We start from the raw sequence: 24,821 nt of genomic DNA, 5'->3' as shown, positions 1-24,821 counted from the left end.
AGAGGTACAGACATGCAGCTACATGATATTTCTTATTAAGCTTTGCAGTCCTCTTGCTCCTAAACAATCAAACTTAAAATATTTAATGTTTAAAGCCACTCAGTGGCTGGAAGAATGACTGTAAAAATAAACAGCTTTATAGTTTTTTCAGCTCTTCTGGAAAAGTAAGCATTTGAATAATTCACCTTTAAAACTGCTGGACAGATAGAAGTGACATTTTAGGGCTAAAATGTGTACTACCCAAGTGTAAATGGAGAGTAAATCTATAGAAGACAGTGGATTAAGACAATTGTTATTGAAAGTAGAATTACGTACTTTATATTGCACTTTCGTATTGCCATTTTTAATACCAGCCTAGCTTTAGCAGACTGTTATAGGTATGTCTAGAAAGCAAAAAATGGGTAGAAAAAAAGAAGCGAGGGGAATTCCAACAGTAGCAAATACATAAATACAAGGCTGGGAAAAAATGCATACAGCTGTATACAGGTATGTATAACCTGGCATATATTTTATGTGAAACCTCCACTTTCATTTGAAAATGGAAAGATTCTCTTTGTCAGCTGTCACTAGGTGCTGTAGTGGTTGCTGCCTTATATTTAGCAACAGACAACTATTCCTTCATGGTGGGAAGTCTCCATTGAAGTTTTCCATGCAGAAGGATTCCTGCATGGAGGATAGGAGGATTCTCCACCATGCAGAGCAGAGTCGGCAAACAGTGTGTGGAGAGAAGAGAGCAATCATAAAAGCCATAAGCATAACTGCTTAGTTTTGTACTTAGATGGTAGCTCATGGCAGGAGTCCATTGTGTAAAGCAAATTATATTGGAAAATACAGTCCATACTCTTAGTCTGTTTTGCTTGGAGCTAAGAACAGTGTGGTATCAAAGGAAAGAAAGGAGAGCTGCAGACTCTTGCAGCGGCACAGGCTTTGCCCTGTCCTGAGGGGCAGTTTATTTACCCTGTGTGTCGCAAAGGTTACCCTGCCCAGGGGCAGGGAAAGTCATGGTCCACCAGTCTGGCTGCGAGCGCACCATCGCCCCTTCCGCACAAGGGGTTTTTTCTGTGGGTATCCGTGCTCCCGGGCCATTGGTTTAAGATGTCATTTGCCTGAATGGAGAAGTGTGCGGGGTTTATTCCATCTTGCTGGCCTGCGTGCTCCTGTAAGAATTACAATAACACAGCCTTTAATGTTTCCTCTTCAGATGCTGATGAATGCCAACTCTTTGGACAAGAAATCTGTAAAAATGGCTTCTGTTTGAACACACAGCCAGGTTACGAATGCTACTGCAAACAAGGCACATACTATGACCCTGTTAAGCTACAGTGCTTCGGTAAGTTTATTTAAAGTGGTCTTGTCACTATAATGGTATGCAGATGGGCAAAACAAGCCGTTATATGGCAGAATTCCCATCAGAACTGTGGTATTCCCAGTAAGGGGAGGAGCACTGGGCCACCAAACTCTTGTAGCAGCTTTTTAAGAGGCACCGGGTCATTTCCCTTCCCTTCTGCTTGGCTGGCCAGCAACTCTGGCTGACATGGCGATGGCTTGTAGGGCAGGGTTTGGTTTATTTGCTTCTCTTTTCAGCAAATTGCTCCCAAAGTTTGCATCTCCAGAGCAGCCCCTTCTGCTCCCCTGAGCGCAGTCTAGAGCTGCTACCAGCCTTTAAGCAGGCTGCACAAAGCGATCGGAGGCAGCTCCCTCCTTAGGCGCACACTGCTGCTTTACTTTGCCAGATGCAATTTAGTCCTCTCTCCTTTGTACATGGAGTGAGCAGTGAAAGGCTGTATGTTGTAGCCCATCTTATATTTGGCATTTGGTAAGTGTGCTGTTTTTAGTGTAATAAATCAAATTAACAATGATTTTTATTTTTTTCAAGGACAGTTATTTTTCACAAGGAGTTAATATGCAATGTGGAATTACAGTTCAGGTCATTGATAAGCATGCTCCTTTTAGTCTGCAGAACCTTGTACTCCTTTGGTTCTGGTATTCAAATGAAAATTATTCATAACTGTGACCCTGGCTTTTGCTGTATAAGCAGAAAACTGTGTAGAATTTGCAGAATAACATAATGAAAGGAAGTAATTTTTGAAACCACAGGAGGAGAGCCTTTCACCTTGGGTTTCTAAGGTTGTTCTTTACAAAGGTATTTTCTTTGCTGATTTAATGTAATTTATTTTAAGTAAAATGGCCTGCTTTTCCCTTTGGGCTAAATTTCTGCTTTTCCTCTCCAAGCCAAACTAAGGAATAGAACTACCGTGGCCAGATAAGCTGTTCCCTTCTTCTGGCAAGCTCATGAGGAGCTTTAGGAAGCATGCCCACCTCTGCTGCCTGCTTGCGCTGTCCTAAAGGGGCAGCAACTTGGGACCCTGCTGCAGCTGTGCTGGATGTAGGGCACACTTGGTGCTACTACCCTTTGCTGTGAACGCTAGCAAACATTCACAGTGCTCCCTAGTACTTGAGGATTAGAGGTCAGCATCCTGCTGATCTGTCTGTCCTTCTCCATGGGCAGGATTTTGCTGCCAGCAATTGGTATTTGTGGTAATTAACAGAAGACATGCAGGGAAATTTGCTTCTAATATAGGAATATATAAACACAGATTAACACAGTGTGACTGCTTTGTGCTGGCTCTCCTTGATACATTTCCTTCCATTTTAAAGATACAGATGAATGTCAGGACCCAAACAGCTGTATTGATGGCCAGTGCATTAACACAGAAGGATCGTACAACTGTTTCTGTACACACCCGATGGTTCTGGACGCAACAGAAAAGCGATGCATCAGACCAGCAGATTCAAGTGGTACGATCCATTATATATATTACCAGGCTGAGTATACTTCTGCAAGGTGCTGCTGACAAGGCTACAAACCCCAGTAAGCTTAGACTGGGTTGTTCATGGATGGGTCTGCACTTTGTTTACTGAGAGGGTTTTGGAGGGCAATGCTTGGGCCATCATCATCTGTTGATCCAGAAGGCATCGTGATGCAGGACTCCGCAGGGTTCTGCCCTGCCAGTGTAGACAGGAGACTGCTCTAAGTATTTAATGAGATGAGGCTTGGGTTGGGAGTTTTCAGCATGCTGATTCACCAGCTCTTCATCTCTTTCAACCTTGTAGGTAAAGAGGCGCTGCCTGCTCAATGTCTCACTAAGGTTGGGGTTTGGCTGTGGGTTAAATCTGGAGATTCAGTCCAGAGTGAATGAGTGCTTCTACCAAAGGGAGGAAGAAGAACAGGAACAACAGGATATAGGAGAAAATAGCAAAAATTATATCTGTGCTTCTAATTGATTAATACTGAGGGTACACTGAGCTCGCATTTTCAAGCTGTGGGCTGCAGCATCACTGTGTTTAAGTAGGAGTCTTACCTGTTCTTTTAATTTCAGTAGTTGTTGATTTCAGAAAAAAATGTTAGATATTCTGAGACTCTTAGAAACATCTCAGAAATCCAGAGCACTATTCAGAGTTGTAGCTCTGCAGTTGCACAGCTTTGTCTATACTACACAAAACTTTGAAAGAAATGTTAGTGTGTGTGTTTGATTAATAATGGCATGTGATAGCCAAGACCTCTGGTCCCTGCAACTCACTATGAATTTTTCTAAGATGCTTCTGTGAAAGAAAATGAGAATACAGACTGAATGCTTGCTTTACTCCATATTATGCGAGTGATATTTCTGAGAAGCAATGTGGTCATCCTCTTGCCTGAAACTCTGAAAGAACCACAGTAGTTTCATTGTTCAAACTTTAGTTAAACAAAACAGCAGCAGGACTGTCCTTTGGTTTCACCTAGGATGTGAAGAGAATGCCAGGGCCCAAAAGGGTATTCTGTCATGCATCACTGAGGCTAACACAGCAATCATCTCACCCAGCACAAAGTGCTCGATCCTTTTCTCTCTACTGGCACAGTTCTCCCTAAAGCGGCAGAGGAGGTGGCAGGCTGGCAGGATCACTCTGCTGCCAGCAGAATTCAGAGTTGGTTGCAGAGAACCTCTTCTGCCCCTCTGTGTGTTCTGGCAAGTTCTTAGTAGAAGATGTATCTAAACTCTGATAAACTTTGCACTTTCAGAACACACTTTTTTACTCGAGCTAGGTTTCAATCCTATACTCACCCATGCACCATTTCATCATGCTGCTGCATCATGTAAAAATGCAGTTAATAGATTTGGACAGACAAAACAGCATCTTGGTTTGTGACAACACTTATTTTTCATTCTACGTTGGAACAAATTCAAAACTTTTCAGATGTTTTTTCAAAACAATTGTGTTGAGGTGTTCACCTTCCAAGTAAAAGATTAAGTTTTCAGTTCCTCTCTCTCTGATCAGCAGTGATCAGAGATTTCTAGAACTGGGAAAGATTCCTACTGAGAACTTTATCAGAACTAGTACGCCCCTGAAATATTCCAGCTTTGACAAAAACACGTGTTTTTCTTAATGTTCATAAGAATGTGACAGTGGTTCACAGCAGTATTCTGTCTCTAGCAATAACTGTAAGTGGATGATTAGGGATGAGGACAGTAGATAAACAATACTTTCCCTCGCCCTCCAAGCCTCTAGCTATTTTCAGCTCAGGGGATTTCCTGAGCCTGATGTAGTTTGTCTGTTCAGTTAATGGATATTTCTTCCAAGTACTTGTCCAGTCTCCCATTAAGTCCATATAAAATTTTTGTTCAGCTCTGCCCTAGCAGTAAATGTTCTTTCTGATGTCATTGCCAGCAGTATAAGAAAACCAAAAGAATAACTTTTAAAGGCTCATTCCATGGACAGAGCTCCCCAAATATCCACCTCTGTCCTAACACTATTTTTTGTGGGAGTTCTGTTGACTTCAGTGAGAGCAGAGCTGAATCACTGTTAAGCATTCAGCAGTGGCTAGTGATGTAAAAAGTTTTAATTCTTGGGTGCCCAACCCAAGGTGCTTTTAAATAGACCTAATAGTGCCACTGGAAAACCAGAACCTTTCAAGATTTTTGCAAAGCTGAGGCCCCAAGATGTGAGCCACCTCAGGCATTAAAAAATGGCCACGATTTCTAAGCTTAAATGTGTATTTACCAAGTCTGTCTAGGTTTATTTCATGAGAAGTAAAGTTAGACTACTTTCTAACTTGAGTTTAGATAATTCTGCATTATGCTACTATTTTTTTTAAATAACACTGCTGCGATGATGATGTAATACTGTCTTCTCTATCAGAACAAACGGAAGAAACTGAGGTCTACCAGGATCTTTGCTGGCAGCATCTGAGTGATGATTTTGTTTGTAGTCGACCTCTGGTTGGAAAGCAGACTACGTATACTGAGTGCTGTTGCTTATATGGCGAAGCCTGGGGCATGCAGTGCGCACTGTGTCCCATGAAAGAGTCAGGTAAGGAAATGTGCATTTGAGTTCTTGGAATGAACTTTGAAATACTTAATCAGTTTAATCCCTTGCAGTTATACTGGGCTAATAATGTAAGAAAGAACAAAACAAACTAATCCTTCAAGAACTAATGGAAATTGTTCTCATTAAGGGGAAATCATTACAGTCCAGATTTTGAAAATGTATCCGCTTTTATTTTTTGGCACCTACTGGAATTGTCAACTTCAGGTGGAACTGTTAGTGACTGGCAACTGAAAACCAGAATTTAGGACTTTGGTGGAAGTAGGAGGGTATTTTAAGGGTAGCAGAGTTCATTAGCATGACTGAGAAACTAAAACCATCTCTGGAAATGCAGACATAGTTCACATACATTGTGTGTGTACACACATAATACTCAATAGGCTACGTAAACATTCCAGATTTTTGTTGCCAGTTTTATATATACAAATGTATTTTCAGTGTAATGCTCTGTCAGGCTAGCTGCAAATAGGCGTGTTTGCTTGATAATGATCCGCTGCTAAAGATGTGCTGTAGAATCATTAGAGCTACCAGAGAATGAGTTGTTACTCTGTGGTTCTGTGCTCAGACATGATGAAATATACAGATGAGCCATTTAAGATAGAGAAGGCAGATGAGGAAAACGGAGTATCAGTATGGACTGAGGAAATGCATGTTTCCAAGGAATATAACTTGATGTTAAAGAGTATTTTGGAGCACAAGCTAACAGACGTATTTTTAAAAGAATATATTTTGTTTTAGTGTTTAGAAATAGACATTGTTCCAAGAAGATATTTAAGTAGAAATTCTTTCTCGTGGCAACTACAAAAGCTAAACGGAGAGAAATGTTGCCACTGACACTCTGGGACTTGGAGAGTGGAGAAGAAACCAGTGGAAGAGGCACAGGTTTATGTCATGCTGTGCCTGAGATGGTATGTCACTATCTTTAACAGCCCTGGTATATGCAGTCTGGTGCCATAATAACTCATGTGTAAACAGTGTAACTTCTTCCCCCACATACTTACATTATTTCAAGGCCAAGTTTGGATGTAGTTTTATTACTGTAAAAGTGCCTTTTAGCAGTATGGCTTTCCACGTAGGAATAACGTGCTATATCAGTAAAGCATTTTATTCTGATAACTGGATCCTTACTTGGGCTCGCGTTACTCTTAACCATATTGTTATAGTTAAAGCAGGACATGTTTTGCCTGTAGCAAGAATCTTGGAGTTAAAACTACCTAGTGATGCTCAGCAAAGTATTAATGTAGCTGTGTTTGTGTCTGCTTGGGTTTTATGTTTTTATAATTTGCTTGCAAGATCCTTGAACCTGCTCATATACATCTTTGCTTGTTTGAGTTTGCTTTGGAAGGGCAGCAACTGAAAAAGCCCTGATTTTGATGATGTTGGCTGCAGTAACTGTTGGTTGATGCCTCCCCCAGAAACAGAATGAGGAAGAAAAAACAGAGCATGGCAACAGCTTGATTTATAAGATGTGGAAATCTCTGAAACGTCTTTTTCAGAGCAAATCTTATAGGAGGACGTTTTCAGGCATGGAATTACTTCACTAGCTAGAATAATAATTGAAATGGAATGAAATAGTAAAAAATAGCAAGAATTGCTGCTATGAACTGCAGCTCCTTGGATGGAATGATAGAGCAGAATAAAGGAGTGAATTAGTTCATTACATGGTGACAGTGAGCCACCCATGTCATGCAAGCATGCGCTCGAGAGAAATACAGCAAGGTGTTTCCAGTAGGGAGAGTTAGGCGGGTACTAGACTTGGTTCTGAAGATTTCTAGCTAGTTACATTTAATGCAAGATAAATCTGAAAAGTAACAGGGAAGAACTACCAGGCCAGTCAGGGAATGGAAAAAATGCCTTACAAGGTAAGATGAAAAGTGCTAAACCTAGATGCGGAACAAAAGCTGCAAATGGTAAGACTGCCCACTGTAGCAACATTGTGGAGGACTCCAAGGAGGGAGAACAAGCATTTAAATTAAACAATAGTGCTGGTGTAAGAACAAATGGGAACAAGTTCAGTCTGAACAATTTTAGGCTTGAAATTAGATGGTTTCCGATCATTAGAGCTACAGGATTCTGGAGGAGCAATCCCATGGCAACAGCAGGATGCAAATCCCAACTAGCTCTATGAAGAAACTTGAGCAGTTCAAGAAACAAATGACATTAAAATTCCTGAAGGATAACATGATGCTAAATGCACTTGGAAGATTCTCTAACACAGCTGAAGGGCATTATGTTGGATCATAAAATCTTTCCACCTCCAGATTTAAGCTCATTTTTATGTGAGGTTTAATATGCATTGAAGGAACAGGTAGATCTGCTTTAAATGAAGCTATGAGGCATACTTTAATCCCAGATAATTTAAAGCATGATTATGGAGTGGAACATAGAGAGTTAAAAAGAATAAAAGCTTATAGTATCCCCAGTATGTCAGAATAAACTTATACAAGCTTACATTTCTTCATGTAGGTTGTATATGCTTGTGTGTACATGCACACATGTGCACATGCACACACAAAAACCAGGAAACCTTTCTCCGCTTTCAGGAACATTTACCAAGAAAAATTTAAAGCTGACTGAACTGAATAAATGATTGATTTGACATGTCTTCAGTTTGTAGCACTTAAAATGATATCATTGGCTCAAGAGAGTGCTTTCACACCTCTGGGCCACCAGGTCACAGGTTCAAGTCCTGGCTGGGGAACCTGGAATGTCTCCATTTTCAAATACTTGTGTATTGTGTTGGCCAGATTTACTACTGAAGGTGTTTGCTTATTTCCCAAGTTAGGGGTGTACTGAAGATTTGTAACACATGTTAAAGAGGACCTGGGGATGCGAAAAGCATCATCACTAGAAGACCTTCTCGATGAAATGGGTTGGATTATAGAAGGGACCGTTCACTGATCTGTGGTTGCCTTTCACCTTATTTATACTCCCCTTGTATTTGAAGATCTAGATGTTGCCTTTAGAAGGAAACAGACAGCTGCAATTATGAGTGATTTGTTTTCAAATCCTTTCTAAAACAAATTCATGTTTTAATAAAAATAATTTCTGTCTTTTGTGTCCCACCTTTTCTTGAAAGAGTACTTCCATTTTTCATTACAAGATTTAAATCTCCTATTTGAATAGCATCCAGCATAAAATCAGTGGAAAGATAGGTAGCTTATATATATGTGTTGATCCATGTTAAAAAAAAAGAATCCAGCTGTTCATCCATGTCAAAATGAATTTTATGTAGTTGCTGCCATTTCTGAAAGCTATTAATGGTAGTTCTCCTACTTTTCTGTGCTTGATCAAGCAAATTTCACTGAAAATGACACTAAACAATCAGAGTCTGAGACAAAAATAAGTAGCACTTATTAAAGTATTGCAACTAACAGTAACATCTTAATATCAGTAAGGCTGATAAATCTTTTAGTGACATCAAGGAATAAACTCGAAATATTAGTTCAAAATCCTGATCAAAACACTTAGTGCAGACATCAACTGTAGAGATGTACATGATGTACTGAGTACGTCTTACCTCTAAAAACACCATTTTGCAGGGTAGGCCTCCTTGTCATTAGAAGAAGGAATCATGGACAGATTGATTTCAATTGCACTGGTTCTGTTGTTATGATCTTACATATAGCACTATATTCCAGATAAAGGCTTTCATGAATTACATCCAATATCAAAATGTTAACTACAGAAATGCATTCTTTCTGGGATTTTTGCAGTGTTAGGCTCTATCAGCCCAAAGAACTTTCAGTATTAAGTTATCTTTTAAAAGCTTCTGTGTTGTTTGCACTCCAAAGTGTCATTTGCAATCTGTAATAATTGAGAGATTGAGGAAAACTGGATAGTTTTGTTTTAGTTAACAAAAGCAAAAACATCCTTTATCCATTGCACCCACCCTATAAATAAGCCTGTCAGCCAACCTGCCTTCAGAAGTTTTGCTTTCTTGGTCAATTAATTGTTACTATCAGGAGACCCAACTGTCTGCATATGGAATCAATACTCTAGTAACTGGCAGCAGGACAGGCTCCAAAGGGTTCAGCAGCCGAGTCAAAGCATCCATGCCAGAAAACAGAGCAATTGGACAAGACTGAAAAAATCTGGAATCTAAAATTAGACCTGTAAGGCCATATATATTTCATGTTAACCTGAACATGTAACACCTTAAGTAAAAAGCTGTTGAGCCTCCAGAAGCTCCAGGGGTATTGCTACACAGAGCAGTAAATCTGAAGGGATGAGATATGAGTAAGAGATAGAAAATGGTGTGCAGTGGTCATATAGGAAGACTGTCTATTTCTGCATTTGTGAAATGTTTTCCAGAAACCTGCCTTGGAGTTTGTTATTGCAGTGCAGTACCATCTTTGCTTCAGTAGACACCTGAGGATGCAAGGAAGGTGGAATTATGTGCCCTCGAACTAAAGATATGCCAGGGGGATGCCTTCTCCCTCTCTTTTTGTAGGTGGCTGCCAGGAGAAGTTTTGATGTGAAAAGGGGGGTGAAGGTAGGACTAGGCTCTACAGTTTTAGTGGGCATTTTAATAACTATTTACTGAAGATGGGAGTACATTACTACATATATAACTATGAACTTGCTGATGGACTACTGAGATAATGTCATGAGCACATTCTTAGGCAACTGTAAAGGACACCAGCGTGGCCTTGTTTGTGTAACCTTATGCATGTTTTTATTCTTTTACTTCAAGTTTTAAGTTACAGTAGTTTGTGGGTGCTTGTTCATCTTTCCATTTAGGATGGCATTGTGCCTGCTTCCTTTCTGGTAAGGACTCTGTACCAAAAGGGTTATTTTTTGGGCACAGAAAGTAACAGTGATTGTGTCTCAATACCCATACCCATGAGGTCATGTCTCATGATCAGTTGTGCAGATATTTTGGCTGCTTTCATTTCTGCTGATCAAGATTTTCAGTGCTTTTTCTGAAGTCTAGCAGGGAAACAGAGGATTACTTTGGAAGGGCTTTGCTCTTTTCCTTCTGTGAAAACATAGATATGTTATTGAGAACAGGTTCTCAGTTGAAGTACCACACTCCTATTGCTCGGTGTATATATTTGAGCCTGTTGGGAAGTTTCACAAAGAGGTGTACACTGCTGCTCAGTGCCTTACCATGTGCTGTAAAGAATCTGGAACTTGTATAAAAGCTATCTATCTGGCTATACCTTAACCTGGAGAAGCTGGAAAAAACATTACTTATGTGGATGGAGAGTGTCCTTTATATATAGGCTCTGTGGGTTAGTCAGTTATTAATGTTAATGGTGTTGGTTCTCCAAATGTTCAATAACAACTGCTACCAATGTTAAAAAAGCACTTAAGCTTCTTAACCATAGCCAGCTAACATAAAACCACCTCACCTCCCAATTCCTTTTCCATAAAGAGCTCATGACCACTATCAGTGTCTCATCTCTTCTGAAACAAGCTACTGTAAGGTGATCAATGTGAAGCTATGTATTAAGAACACACTGGATACCTCTCATTATCAAAATACAGCTGTTCAGTGGCTAAGCATAAATTCATGCAGGCTACATGTTAACATCAGCACTCCTCAGAGGGCACTGGCTGCCATTTAGTTTCTGGCTGGTAATCCCATTGCTTGTTTCACTCTTTTGATATAAAACTCCAAAAATGTGCTTTTTATCCTGGTTATCCAAGTCACATCTCTCCTAACATCAGCTGCATTCCAGGTAAGTCTCTCCTGGTATAAAAAGGGAAAAATATGCTGAAAAAGCATCCTTCCCAGGATACATGTCTCTCTTCTTCCTCAGCTTGTTGGTCTGTATTTTGCAAAACATTTGTATTATTAAGATATTTGCTTAGTTAAGGGAAAGTCCATAATAATTATTATGCTGTTATATAGCAGCTGGGCATGCAGACATAATTACCTGCTCATGACAATGAATAAAAAAGGGAATGAATATATATGACTGTTCAGTTTGAACCTGGAAAAAAACAAATCAGAGTTTAGGAAGTATTTTGAGAAGAAGAAAAGCAAAAGTTCTGTCTTTCTTAGAGTAGAGATGACTTTTAAAAGCCCAAATAAAGGGAAACTAGATTCCTTCATTCCCTGTTGTGCTCTTAAGGAAAAAGCTTTGGAAGAGCATCCTGGAATGATAAAATTTTAAAACCTCACATCCCAAGCGTACATGTGAGTCAGCAAGGAGTTGGAAAGCCATTTATGAAGCTGTGGCAGACAAACCTTACTTTTACTACAACTTTAACAATCTGCCACAAGTAGTAGGAGAAAAGATTGTTTTAGGAAATTTGAGGAGCCTCAGTTGAGACCAAAGACAACTACCAAAAGGTTTTGTAATGACCAGATTAGTAGTTGCTTTGATTTTAACAAGAGTTTTACATCCACTGTGATCTTTTCCCCAGCCACTTCATTTAGAGTTTCTCCATGTAAAGACATGAATATCCCTCTTAATTCATGAAAAAATCCTTTGTTAAGACTGGTGCCCTTCCCTCATTCTTGAGCACCAAGAGTGGTGGTATATATGTAAGTGCTGTCCTCAAACCTCAGCACCTGTTTATGGAGGAAGTCAATGAAATAATCTAAATTGTCAATTAGCACAATCTAAATGTAGAGAAGAAATATTTTCAGCCTTGGTTCACAGATGATGCAACCTCCTGAGAGAGCATAAACTTAAGCAATTCAGACTGATGTTCTGAACCTCTGATAGGGAAGGGACATATATTTTATGTAATAAATGTTTTCTTGGCTTTGTGCTTGTCTCCAGTGATTTCTTCCATGGTGAAAGTGCTGCATTTTCCAATTATATGAAGGAATTGCCGTGGTGTTGATAGTCTTGGCTCCTTTTTTTGTGTGTGATGGTGACAGTTCTGAATAGCTGGAACAGAAAGCTTGCTTTATGGGCAAGAGGGGGGATTGGCTGTGGTGCTGTGGTTTCATAGTTATGTCAGGAAAAGCTTCTTTTTATATAATATTTTGTCTTAAATGCATGAAATATGGAACAGTGTTTTTTTAACAGACTAGAGAATTTAGTTAGGATTTTAGGCGTCCAGCTGCAAATAAAGCCCACACATGCTTACACAGTTACAATAAATGTACATGCAAATTAAATGCACATTTGCACAGCTGTACTTGTGCTAGCAAGCACCTAATAGCCAGTCAGTCCATCCAATTTATGTTTTGTCATCTTTGTCAGCCTAGCTTTCACCACCAATTATGGCATTTGTGCCACTACATGTGTGCATCTACCTGTATTCCCCTAAAAACACTTGCTTTATATGCACACTCTACATATCTGACTTAGAAAATGCATCCTTAACATTCTCGGAAGCATACATCAACTTCCTTTCATAATAGCTATCCTAAGTTATATCACAAGCTGTCTTGGTGCTTCTTTTGCAAGTTATCAAAAAACTTTGAAGCACATGGAGTAATGCGCACTAAATCACATTAAAAAGTGCAGTCTTTTTCTCTTGAACCACAGTTATATGATCCCTGATCACAGCCAGAAGGTGAGCTAGCAGAGAAGATGAATCCATGTAAGAAAAGATTTTAACTTTGACTGTTAATTACAGAAAACGCATGTGTTTTTTTACTTTGGATGAAAGATTATCTTGAAAGACAGCAATAAGTTTTGTGACAGCTAAAATGTTTTTGTCATTCAGGAATAGTTACAATTCTTCCCTTTCTCTCTCTCTCCCTTACCACCTTACCACCATCCTGATCTTAAGTCTCCTACTGTCATCTCCCTAGGACAGTATCATGCTGTCCTCCCATTCGTATACTTGCTGCAGCTTTCTGTGTACCAGTCATGCTTTTTTACAGCACTTTGTTCATGTAGTTCCTTCCCCTGGAAAATTGTGACCAGTGTAGAGCACAGTGACCTAAAGCATACTTTTTTTAATCTGAACTGTAGGAACATAGCATAGCAAGGGGAAAAGTTTAAAACAACAGAAATCGTACATACGCATCTGTCTTGCCAGAACTTGTTCTGTCATCCAGAGGGGGACCCTGGTGAGTTTATTTTCCTCAGGCATCTGAGTCTGTTTTACCTTATCTCAAAACCCCATTCTTTTTATATTTGCAGAATGTGGCCCTCCTAATGCCCTTCAGCTTTTGGTGTCTCCCCTCTCTCCACCCTTTTCATCCATGAAAAAAATAGGCAAGCTCAACAAGGCAGCAGAAAGAACTTACCACTGTTACTGGCCTTGAATTTCCACAGGTGATTTCTTATGTGGGGTGCTGCTGGTCTCGCTGGGTTTCTCTCCTGGGCACCTAGCAGCTGAATCAGCACACTACAAAAGACAAGAGATAAAGTTTACACTATGTGGACAGCTAAACAGACCATACAGTACTCAGAGTATTTATAGATAATTCCAAAATCATCACCGTACATATCAAAACAAGTATATAAATTATATAGAGAAAGTATAGGTGTATAAATTCTAAAGTGACTTAAGGATATTAAAATGCATTCTCAACTTTTGTAATAAAGTAATATGTATAAATAGTGTATAAATTGTTAATGGATCAGCATCTATTAACAAACGATTAATTGAGCATAATAGACTCCAAGTGCTTAACAGACTACTTACAGGTGTATGTGTAGCTACGTAGAAGACCTTGATATAGTTATAACTCTTTTAACAAACACCGAGTTTACAGTATGCCCTCAAACAGCTCTTCATCATTTTGTAGGCACTGATTTACTTACAATTAGAGCTGAAAATTCAGATTTTCAAAACTTGACTGGCAAAGGACCAGTGTGGCAGGAAACAAGTTCCTATTGTCAACATTTCTGTATCCTTCTATAGCTAATGAACAACTTTGCATTGGCAAATGTGCAATATAAAATAGTCTTGCAAGTCTTCAAATTATCCAACTCTCATGTACATATCTCCACCTCTATGGATTTTCAGATGTTCTCACTGCTTTCGTCAAAAGAAATATCATTTCTACTATTGATTTCATTAAGAGCAAAATCAGCACTGAGTAACCAGAAAAGCCAGTGTCAAGCTTCTGTCCAATCCTTTCCATCAGTTCACATTCATGCAGAAGAAGTAGTGGTCTCTCAGACCTTCTTGCCTTGTCCTCTTTCCATTCACTGATTGTTTTTTGTGTGGCGGTTTCTTTCACACAAGCCAGATGAATTAGTATTTTGCAGTAGATAGTAGATTCCCTTTGCCAAGAGCATTTGTGTGCATCAGTGAGAAAGTTCTTTTACACTTCTGCACATCTTTTCTCTGTTCTTTTACCATCTGAACAATCTCTACATATCAAAACTCTTGGACGCCACAAGTAGTTCAACACAAAACAATGAAAGCGTCAATCTGAGATGATAAGCTGGCTGTCCCCATACTTGGATGTTATTTGGGGTTCAATGGGGGGAAGAAAGAGTAGGGTGTTTCTCATCCTATGACAGCTCTTAAAACTACACTCACTATCTGAGTGGGAGGCTGCACATTAAGGGGCATAACTAACATTTGTTATATTAGTAAAAACTAACAGGTTTTTTTATTTTCTCATGCTGGCTTTGTTTCACGTGCCACTGGATGTCTGTCTTGGACAGAGCACTTTTTCATCTGGAGAGGAGGAGGTTGTTTGAATATACATGTTACCATGTATAAATGTACTCTGGAGAAGGCATATCAGAGGAAATCACCTTGCACTTGAAGCAGAAGGTGGTAAATTTTGCAATAAGTTCTTTGGGAGTTCGTGCTGTAGGCTCAGGCTGGTACCTGTGACAGGACTGCCTTATGCATAGACAAGCTTTGCTGTTACCGTACAGTGTTCTGCTTTGCTTAAAAGAGACAAGTTGTTGACCACAGAATTCAAAGATTTTTCGAACATGTTTTCAGGATGCAATGAAACAATTCCAGGTGGAGGTGACAGATATTACCTGTGGAAACAATATGACAATGCTGGCAGCAGTAGGGCTGTGCTCTGGACTGTCTAGAAAATGTCTGTATTTATCCAACTGTTTACTGTCTGGGCAGTTCTACACAGCATGAGGTTTCTGGCTCCGTAACCATCTGCAATTCTTGGATTTTGTATCTGCTTAGGGCTTCCCCCCCCCCCCCCTTTTGGTAGTTTTCCTTCCCATCCTTATTCTGCCTGGTTCTCAGAACACCAGGCAATCTTCATAGAAACAGATGCTAAATAGTCTGCAGCAATAGTAAAGGAGCACCTGGACTGCTATATTTTAACAGTGTTTCTATTTCCAAAGAAATTGTCTCGTATATTTTTTAGTATACGGTAATGGAAACAGAGGTAGCACAGTAAATCAAATTGAAAATCCAACTCTGAACATCATTTCAAGCATGGGCCCCAACACCTAAGAAAGAGTTGCTTTGGTCTGCTAGAACTTAAGTGGCCCAGCTATTGGAGAGGGCCAGAAAATCAGAATGTAACTGTTTCTCCCGGGCATTTTCCCTTGCCCCTTCAAATTTGCAGCCAAGGAGACTCTGAACAGCACTAGTACATAAGCCTGCAGTTTGATGATATGGTCTGCATCAAGGGCAGATGAGAGTGGTATTTTGGAAGCATTTTTTTTCTGTGATCTCTGCAGGTTGCATGGCCACTGTGTAGTGTGCCTGAAATATAGCCCCACCTGCTTTGCTTTTCTAACTTTAGGGTGGCTGCTGCTCACAGCCGTGATGGTTGGGGCTAGCCTTGTTATCACAGAATGAGGAGTGCAACCACAGCTGGCCCCGGGGCAAGATTGCATTGGCAGAGGGATACACAGCATCCCTCTGCAAGCCAGAAAAACCTGACCCATAACTTTTCATACAGTTATTGACTTAAATCTATCCCTGGTGCTATCCCTTTTATGACTTAATAGTCTTTATTTGGCTTGTTACATTTTAATGACATTCTTCTTGAAGAGAGAATGCTTTGTGGAAATTGAAGATTTATATTGTTTCTAGGAAGATAAGTTTATTTCCAGCTAATATGAGCCACAATTCACTGGGACTAATGCAATGTGGCCTGTGTTACAAGTGTGATTAGTTTTATATCCTATTTTCTTTCTCCCCTCAGAGGATTATGCCCAGCTGTGCAACATTCCTGTTCCAGGATCTCGACGGCCATATGGACAAGATGCTTTGGTTGACTTTGAGGAGCACTACACTCCAGAAAGTAATCCATACTTTGTTGAAGACCGTAAGCAAGTTTCACTGTTATGTAAAATACTTGAAAGGGAGGTTGTAACTTGGATTATCTTCCTGTAGCTGGCTTCATTCTTATGTTTGCTTCTGAGTAATGTGGCCTGTTTATGTATTAGTTATTCCTATGATACTAGCTTTCAGTCAGGTGTTCAGGTTTGAGAGCCAGCATTGTCTAAGAGTCCAGTTGGGCTCAGAGCGCAATATTAATTTTTAATATAGTGAAATAGTTTGTGCCAAGTGTACTAAATTTATATTTACCAACAGATTTACAGCTAAAGGTCAAAAGGATTGCCAGTTTCCCTTCTCACAGATTAATTTTGCTTTAGAGCATGGGACAGATTTCTTTGGAGTGCATTTAGTTTAAAAGAAAAAAAGAGAAAAAAATATCCCTTTGGGCCAGCTTTCCACGATTTTCCAAGAAAATTTATATGGGAGAAATGGAGAGCATGTAAGTTGTTCTTGCTCACAGCACAGTGTGATCAGAGAGTAGGCATGCATATAGCCTTGAGGCTTGAATGACCTACCAAGTAGGGCGTGAGGGATTGTATATAACCAGCATCTCAATTGCACTCCAAGAATATCTGGGTTCTTTATGGGTTTGGCCCAGCTCACTATTAAGACCTGGGGGAGAAGAATACTTACCAATCTCATCATCTTCCTCAGAATCAGTCAGCCTGTACAGCTCCAACATATTTCTTCACAGTTTTAGAGGAAAAAAAGGTGGAGGTATCAGAAGGAACTGATAATTTCCATTGCTTTATACATCTGGCCTATAAATTACCACTACACTTTTTCCCAAAGTGCTTCTCCTGTACAATGAGTAACTTTTAAACTAAAGGTGACAGATCAAAACAGGGCAAGAGGATTACAGCACATTATTAGAAGGGTGATGTATATTTCTTTGGCACGTTGCACTTTATACAAAAATGTACTATACAGATGAGGTTAATGAGTTCATTCCTATTGAGCATCGGAATGACCTTCTAAGCTCTACACAGAATTGTGAAATGTTTTTTTTCTTTACATCCAAATGATTTTAATTAAACAGTACTGAGTGTTGATATCTAATTAAAATGTCATATAGATGGAAACTACCAAAACAAAATGAAAAACCCAGAAAGATGACTAGGTAGCTGATGTGATAGATAAAATACTGAGTAGGAAGGAAGCACTTCTGCAAGTTATAATCAATAGTGAATAAATAAGATAAAACTGTGAACAGTTCTGAATCCACAGTTGAGGCCTCTGTTTTAGAAACAGAAGCCTAAGAGCTCACCTCTTCTGCTCCCATTCAATCAATGAATCACATACAGTGGCAAGCAAATGCGTAAGAAACCCTAAAACACACAGTCATATGTGCCCGCATCACAGGCACAGTTCTCTGACATATCTGAAAATTCTGTCCGGTGTCTAGGGCAGCAAACAAGACTTCATGGTCACAGCCCTGCTACAGTCTGTGTGATCCCAGAGGAGAAGGACAATACCTGCCGGCCCATGGTGGGGCCGTGCACTTCAATGCAATACTTGCCAACTGTGTGCCATCAATTTTTACAAAGCCAAACATGCAAATTCGGACTACAACCTAGGCCCCATCCAGCTATTCTGAAGTAGAACTTGCTGTGAGTGATGAATATTTTGGCTTTATCTGGTTAAAATTACAACATACTAAATATGCTCTCAGCATAAAATAAGTGATGCCTTTCATTTGTTTGTGTGTGTATGTGTGTGTGTGTGCGTGTGTGCCCCACCCCCCAAAAATATATTTTTATATTTGGGGGGCCCAACAAAGAGGACCCACATAAGCCCTATGCAAGCTCTGTTAGTGAACTGAAAATATAATGAAAATTGATCAGGTTTCTTATTACACTGTAACTAGACATCATGACAATTGCTCAATATCCTCAACACAGCCACACTGCAATATGATTTGCTAGGTTCACAGGAAAAAATTTAATGTTTCCCACTTAATGTACATTTGTATATAATCTATGTATTTTATATGTTCTTGAGATGTGGCATATGTCAGCAAGTGCTTCTTATGTCTCATTTTCTGTTCAGTGTCTCCAAAATTTATTCAGTGCATCACTGATGGACATGATCCCTGTGAAGTTTCTTACCATGCTAGAGAAAATCCAGGCTAGGTGCAATGTATGTAGCCAAAGAGAGGGAGAGTGGATATGATGACAATACAGAAGGTAAATGAAGGCTAATACAAAAAGTGCAGAATGGGAAAGGCAAAGCAAGAGAAAAGAAAAGAGGGACTCAAGAGCCAGGACAGGATGGAATAAAAACAAAAAGACAGGAGAACAAGCAAAAGGTCAGTGAGAAATTCATTTTCCTATGTAGCTGAGCAAATCTACATACCACTAGTATTGCAACAAATATAAATAGGTAAACAGTTTGTGGTATATCTGTCTAACCGATTTTAGGTATACCGATTTGTTTGTGGAGCTGCTGTATTAATTGTATGTTATGGGGCAGAGGGAGAGATGCATTACCCATCCTACTTTATTCCACTCCATCTCCAGAAGACTTATTTATTTTCTATACTATATATTCATTATGCTGGTAAACCAAGGACTCTCAAATGCTAAAGACTTTTTTCTCAAAAGTCTTTTTGATGTGATGGACTGCCATCTGCAGTTCTTTTAGATCGCTGCTTGAAGAATGGAAAACTATTTGAAAAACTTGTGCAGGACTAAGAGGAGCAATTCAGTCCTACTAAGCATCTCTGAGCATGTAAAAACGTCAAATAATTTTTAAAATATGTACCCTTCTTTATAAATACATACATAATTGTCTAAAAGCCCTAAATCGGGGAGCAGAGCCCCATCACAAGAGGCATTGTACAAACTAGTGAAAACAAAGACAGTCCTTTAGCTTTGACTACTCAACATCTAGAATTATGACAAGCAGCAATTAGTAGTTTATAGGTATTTGTACTGGCACGAATCGCTGAACCACCAGCCAAGAAGTTACTAACCAAAACCACAATAGGAAAGCCATCTCTAATTTCTTCTTACTTTCCTTAAGGCAGCTGAAATTGATTTTTTTTATATGTATTTCTTGTAGATAAATTAGAATGCAACTCTAACCCCCACACACAACCTTTCTTTTCAAGAAGACTGATTTAGGAACTTTTCTCCCAAACTGTATTACCACTTTTGCTTTGCTTACATAAAGTTTGATATAATACTCAATTAAAACATGCTATTTAGAAAACACTAATTTATCATTTAAAACCTGTACTGTCAATATACTTTCATTTACAAAATACAATCACTGATTTTGAACAGAAACCTAGAGTTCAGAAAGTTATTCAGTTCTCATCTCGAAACATATCACAGCACTTTTGTTGTGCATTTAAAACTCCAGATGGTGCGGATCTGCTAAAGCTGACCTATTTTCTACAAAGTCAAGCCGCATCCAAGTAAACCTCTAAGAGAATTTCAGAGCCTGTCTATACGTTTGGGTTTACAGACTCAACTGCTCTGTAACTTACTTGTTTGTAATTCTTTCTCCACCCAGGTTTTCTGAACAGCTTTGAGGAGTTACAAGCAGAAGAATGTGGTATTCTGAACGGATGTGAAAACGGCCGATGTGTGAGAGTCCAAGAAGGCTATACCTGTGACTGTTTTGATGGTTATCACCTGGACATGGCAAAAATGACTTGTGTTGGTGAGGATACAGTGTATCACTTCATATTCTTCTTTTAGTCTGTCAGGTTACTCAGTCACTCAGTCAGAGGGGCTAAAACAAAAGGGTTGCAGATGATCACCTCAATTCTATTGAAGATGCCAAATTTCTGCTTGATTTACTGCAAAGGCTAGTACACACAATTGTTACAGAAACAACTACGTTGATGTCTCTCAGTTTATCTTAATCATTACAGTTGTCTTCAATTAAGGCCTAGAAACTAAGATGCACACATGTGAAATGAAGCTTAAAATTCTGTTAATAAGGTAACACTGTAACATGCAGAACAAAGGTTTTTCTAAGTACTTAGTGAGGTAAGAGACTGGATCCTGACTGGAAGAGTAATTTCAGGAGCAGATTTTTAGAGCAGCTGGGTCACCTAAATATTCAGAGAGCCATTCAGTGGGATCCGGCCCCTAATTCTCACTTAGTTCAACAGTTTACAGACCAGACTGTCCCCCCCACTCTCAAAGCAGCAAATCTGTGCAACATCTAACCAAGGCATCAAATGACTAGTCTTCAGTTAAAAACAAAACACAGGGAGGGGGGGTGACAGGGCGAAGATGAAGCAAAACAACTAACATACCTCAGTGTAGAAGTCCAGCAGTGACTGTACATGGGTGTTTCCGTTTGAGGTGTCTATACTGATCTTGCTTAGCATTATGCTTCATCACCCACAGCTGAGGCCTCCTCGCTGTATCATGATGAGGCTACCTGCATGCCTTGCAATCATTAGGACTTTATAGCCAGCTGGCTTCCTTAGCTAGAAAAGGTGTGTATTTCAGGCCAGTGCTGCCCAATATTGAGTGCAGGTAGTCTGCTGTTCACAATGATTTAGTTGACACCAAAAATGCCTAAAGTATTTGATTTTGTTTAACATAGACATTTAAGAACTGCATTATACTAAGAACTGGTAGATACTTTCTTATAAGTTAATTCTCAGTCATCAAATAAAATCCTGTAAGCGGTTATTAATAGATTGTTTTTGTTTGGCGGCTTAGGTTGAATTTGGACTTGGTAATCTAGCAGTGTAAGGCCATTTAATACATTATTGATTTTCCATGATAACTTCCTCGTCTTATCATTTAAATATTTGTGTGTTGCAGCTTTTGACCCAGCCTAATTCTGCCTGATGTGAACTGAGTATATAGTTCTCCACTTATTTATACAGCATATTCTGTTCTTGACAATGCTGGAAATAAATTGGCTTTCCCCCCACACACCAGACTTAAGTACATGTGTTTTGATGTGCCCTTTTTTGCAGATGTGAATGAGTGCAATGAACTGAACAACAGGATGTCTCTCTGCAAGAATGCCAAATGCATTAACACAGAAGGTTCGTACAAGTGTTTGTGTCTCCCAGGCTACGTACCTTCAGATAAGCCAAACTACTGCACACCACTGAACTCAGAACTAGACAGTGAACTGGAGTAGAGGAAAATCTCCATATTCTAAGCCCATATACTCTGCACTGTATAAAGAAAAGGAAGAAAAGTATTTAACCTGAGAAGAGAAGGCACCGGAGTAGCAAACATGGGGAAAAAAAGCATTAAAATGTGTCAAAGGTGAGAAATGATGGGCTGATTATATGTCAGCTTCACTGAAGTGACAGACCAAATGTACACATTTCTCTGTATGAAAGAAACAATCAAGTATATAGTGTGTTCATAAAAAAAAAAAAATCATTATGCAAAAACAGTGCTGTTATTTTAAACAGAAGAGCTTTGGTATTTTGGTTTTTGTTTTTACTATTGCTTGATTAATTTGGCATTTAAATAGTGATGGAAATATTTTATATTACTATGTCATTTTTTTGATTGTTTAGTTCCTTGCCTACTGTTTCTCTTCAGACCTTTTTTTTCTGATCAGTACAAAATCTTTGATACAGATATTCTTAGGCCATTTTATAAGAATTGTTACACAGGGTAATGCTCCTCCTTCTCTGGAACATTGGTCAGTGACTTTTTTTAATTTGCTAGTTGTCTGCCCTGTGGAGCAGGCACCATTTGTTTTCAAATGTTTATATACCTTGGCGAAAAGTCCTTATGTTCATTTTGTATTCTGTATGGTTGTTACTGCACTTAAAGTCTTTAGAACCTTTCTTCCCAAGTTCAAAGCTGCTAGTGAACAACATTGGATTCTTTTTGTACATTAAAACAAAAGATTTGAGCTCACGTCTGTATTGTAATGTGTAAATTGAACACAAGAGAGATCTTGTAGGATTACCCTAACATATTAAAGCTGTATATTAAAACTCAATAAAATCACCTTTTTTTAGAAAAAAAGCTATTTACTAATTGTAGGCTTATTATTTCTTTTATTTGTGTTCATGTTACAAGAATCAAACCCTACGGTGTGTATAGTACTAGAATTAATTTACATTACGATAGTTATGGGGATTTGTCTGGCTGGTTTTTCCTTCTCATGCTGTTTTAATAAGGCCAGGGCTTGAATTAGTTGATGCCTGAAGTTAGGCTTCCAGAGGGGAGATTTCAAACACAGACCTACAGAAACTGTTTGACTTGGAAGCTGACTTCCATGGAATTTTTGTTCTTTCCTGGTTTAGGCATGTTTCCCACTAAATCTGCAAATCGGGCTCTTCAGTAGATGGCCTGGTTTTCAGAACTACTAGAGAGAAGGGGGATAATTTTCTTTTTGTGATGAACTGTACCTCGCCATGGCCTTAGCCATTTTTCAGTGGTAGAAGAGAGAGAAAGTAATTATGAGACTGATAGTTGTTTTGCTTAACCTTCTCCAGAATGAAATCGTTTGCTTTGGAAATGCTGAAATGTGTCCTTTTGATATTTTCCAAATGAAACATTTTTGCTATGTCCTTTAGACCTGCCCTATATTGAAAGGAAAAGGATAAAACTAAACTCAAGAAAGTGGGTCCAACTGTCCCCAAAGTAGATTTTTATTTCTCATTTCACCAACAAAAGAAATACTTGTTTTGGTCCTGAATCAAATTTATTTTCCAAAATTTTAGGTCAGTCAATGAAAAAAAAATCCCGAAGTTGTATTCCTTTAAGTAAGTACTGAGCACTGGGTAGGTCTCATTAACGTCCATGTGCCTGTTCATGTGTGAAAGAGCTCAGCACCATGCTTGACTCTACAATCTGTCTGGTAACACAGCTACCCATCTCAGGGCTCTGCCTCCACACCAGCTGGAATTTGACACAAGGACTAGTGAAGAACACTGCACATTTAGGAACTGATTGTATGTTAACATACAAAGAAATTTCCTGAAGAAAACTAGGGGAGGGGGATCTTTAAGGAGGAGACTTTTTGCAAAATATCTGAGACCTTCAAATTTTCTAGAATTAAGCAGGGGAGAGGTGGAGGAATAACAAGTCTCTCTTCTCAGTTGAAAGAAATAGAGTACAAACACTACAACTTGGCCTGTAATAATAATAAAAGAAGTTAATTCTTGCTTGACTGCTACGGTTAAGACAGAAGTGAAGAAGGAAGGTCTTACTAGGGAATTTGTTAACTAAAGTGCTCTAAGTCATTCTGCTTAAGGTTAATCCTTCTACAGTCTTAACCAAAAACAAAGTCACAGTTACAACCTTTTGCTAGTAAAGCCACAGGCAAAGCAAGCATAATCATCATTCCCATTGAATGAATTCCCATCATATCCCACTTGGCTACAGCAGCTCCCTCGCCTACCCACCCTGATTTGCAGTTACGCTCTGTGCAGGCTTCCTCTCCCTCATGCCAGGTGAAGGTACCCAGCTGCTCTGGGGAGAGGTCGCAGGCAGCGAGGTTGGCGAGGTGCCCCTGGGTAAGCCTGCTGAGAGGGGAAGACACTACAGCCAGTAGCCTTTTACTGGACTCTCATGTCAACCATGCTGACGCAAGTCCAGCTGGAAAGACAGACAGAAAAGGTATTTCCTTAGGAGGAGATGCACAAAAGCAAAGACTGCATTTGCCCTGTCTTAGGAGCAGACTAAGAGATCCTGGCCAGCACTGACAAAGAAAACTGTAAGGAATAGGCCACAGTGTGGGACAGTGTGGGTCTCCACTGCTCCTGAGAGTATACCAGCATGACAGCTGAGGAAATAATGTTCAAACGTCAGCACCCTTTGAGGACTTCTCTTTGGGAACAAACACTGTGCTGAACATGCAATTCTGAGCCACAAGACTGGCTCCTTGCTGTTTTATTTCTTTTTAAAAAAGCAAATTTAAAATACCCTGGGAGTTTATCATTCTCAGACAATATACATGCTGACCATCCTACTTTTTGTTATTTCAGACAAACAAACAGACAAAGCCAAAACAAAACAAGCTGTTCTGTGAGCAACAGAACTAAAATGAAGCCTGCTTTCCTATATAGCTTTTCCCTGTGAATCTCTCCCCTGAGCAGAGTAACACCAGTGCCATCTCTTTGCATTTCTGCACACACACACACTCACGGCCACATATGGAACAGCCCAAGCACCACATCCAGCCCTGTGCGAGCATGTCCTGGTGACTGGCTCCAAGCCTTCACAAATGCCTTGACAAAGGAATCACAGCCCAAGGAATTAAGTGAAATACTTAGCTTATCTGAACTCAGCCCCCAGAGCCCACCTACTTCGTTCCAGTATAGCGAAGCTAGTTCAGTCACTTCACCTGAAAAGCTG

General features: G+C 39.5%; 1 protein-coding gene and 1 long non-coding RNA gene across 14 annotated transcripts in view; one reads left to right on the top strand and one right to left on the bottom strand.

Moving 5' to 3' along the window:
* The window catches only part of LTBP1 (latent transforming growth factor beta binding protein 1), a 215,364-nt gene extending 192,876 nt beyond the window's left edge, over positions 1-22,488 (top strand). For 8 of the 12 annotated variants that reach the window (XM_067293257.1, XM_067293253.1, XM_067293252.1 and 5 more), the window contains 6 exons: positions 1,202-1,330; positions 2,659-2,799; positions 5,179-5,349; positions 16,376-16,498; positions 20,032-20,181; positions 21,464-22,488. In XM_067293257.1, coding sequence (XP_067149358.1) covers positions 1,202-1,330; positions 2,659-2,799; positions 5,179-5,349; positions 16,376-16,498; positions 20,032-20,181; positions 21,464-21,633 — 884 coding nt within the window. In that variant the 3' untranslated portion in view covers positions 21,634-22,488. Of the gene's footprint in view, positions 1-1,201; positions 1,331-2,658; positions 2,800-5,178; positions 5,350-16,375; positions 16,499-17,917; positions 18,123-18,561; positions 18,821-20,031; positions 20,182-21,463 lie in introns of those variants that run through there. The other 4 variants (XR_010883704.1, XM_067293254.1, XM_067293256.1 and 1 more) reach the window with 4 other exon arrangements.
* Positions 12-24,821, bottom strand: part of LOC106485482 (uncharacterized) — a 51,959-nt gene continuing 27,149 nt past the window's right edge. The window contains exons 2-3 of one of the 2 annotated variants that reach the window (XR_001292725.2): positions 13,532-13,632; positions 12-1,157 (exon numbers count right to left, since the gene is read on the bottom strand). This is a non-coding gene — a long non-coding RNA (uncharacterized lncRNA). Of the gene's footprint in view, positions 1,158-10,197; positions 10,346-13,531; positions 13,633-24,821 lie in introns of those variants that run through there. The other variant, XR_001292726.2, reaches the window with a different exon arrangement.

The sequence above is a fragment of the Apteryx mantelli genome, chromosome 3, assembly GCF_036417845.1.
Source record: "Apteryx mantelli isolate bAptMan1 chromosome 3, bAptMan1.hap1, whole genome shotgun sequence".
NCBI classification, from domain to species: domain Eukaryota; kingdom Metazoa; phylum Chordata; class Aves; order Apterygiformes; family Apterygidae; genus Apteryx; species Apteryx mantelli.
The sequence above is the reverse complement of the archived record's forward strand: the minus strand, read 5'-3'. Positions and strand labels throughout refer to the sequence as shown.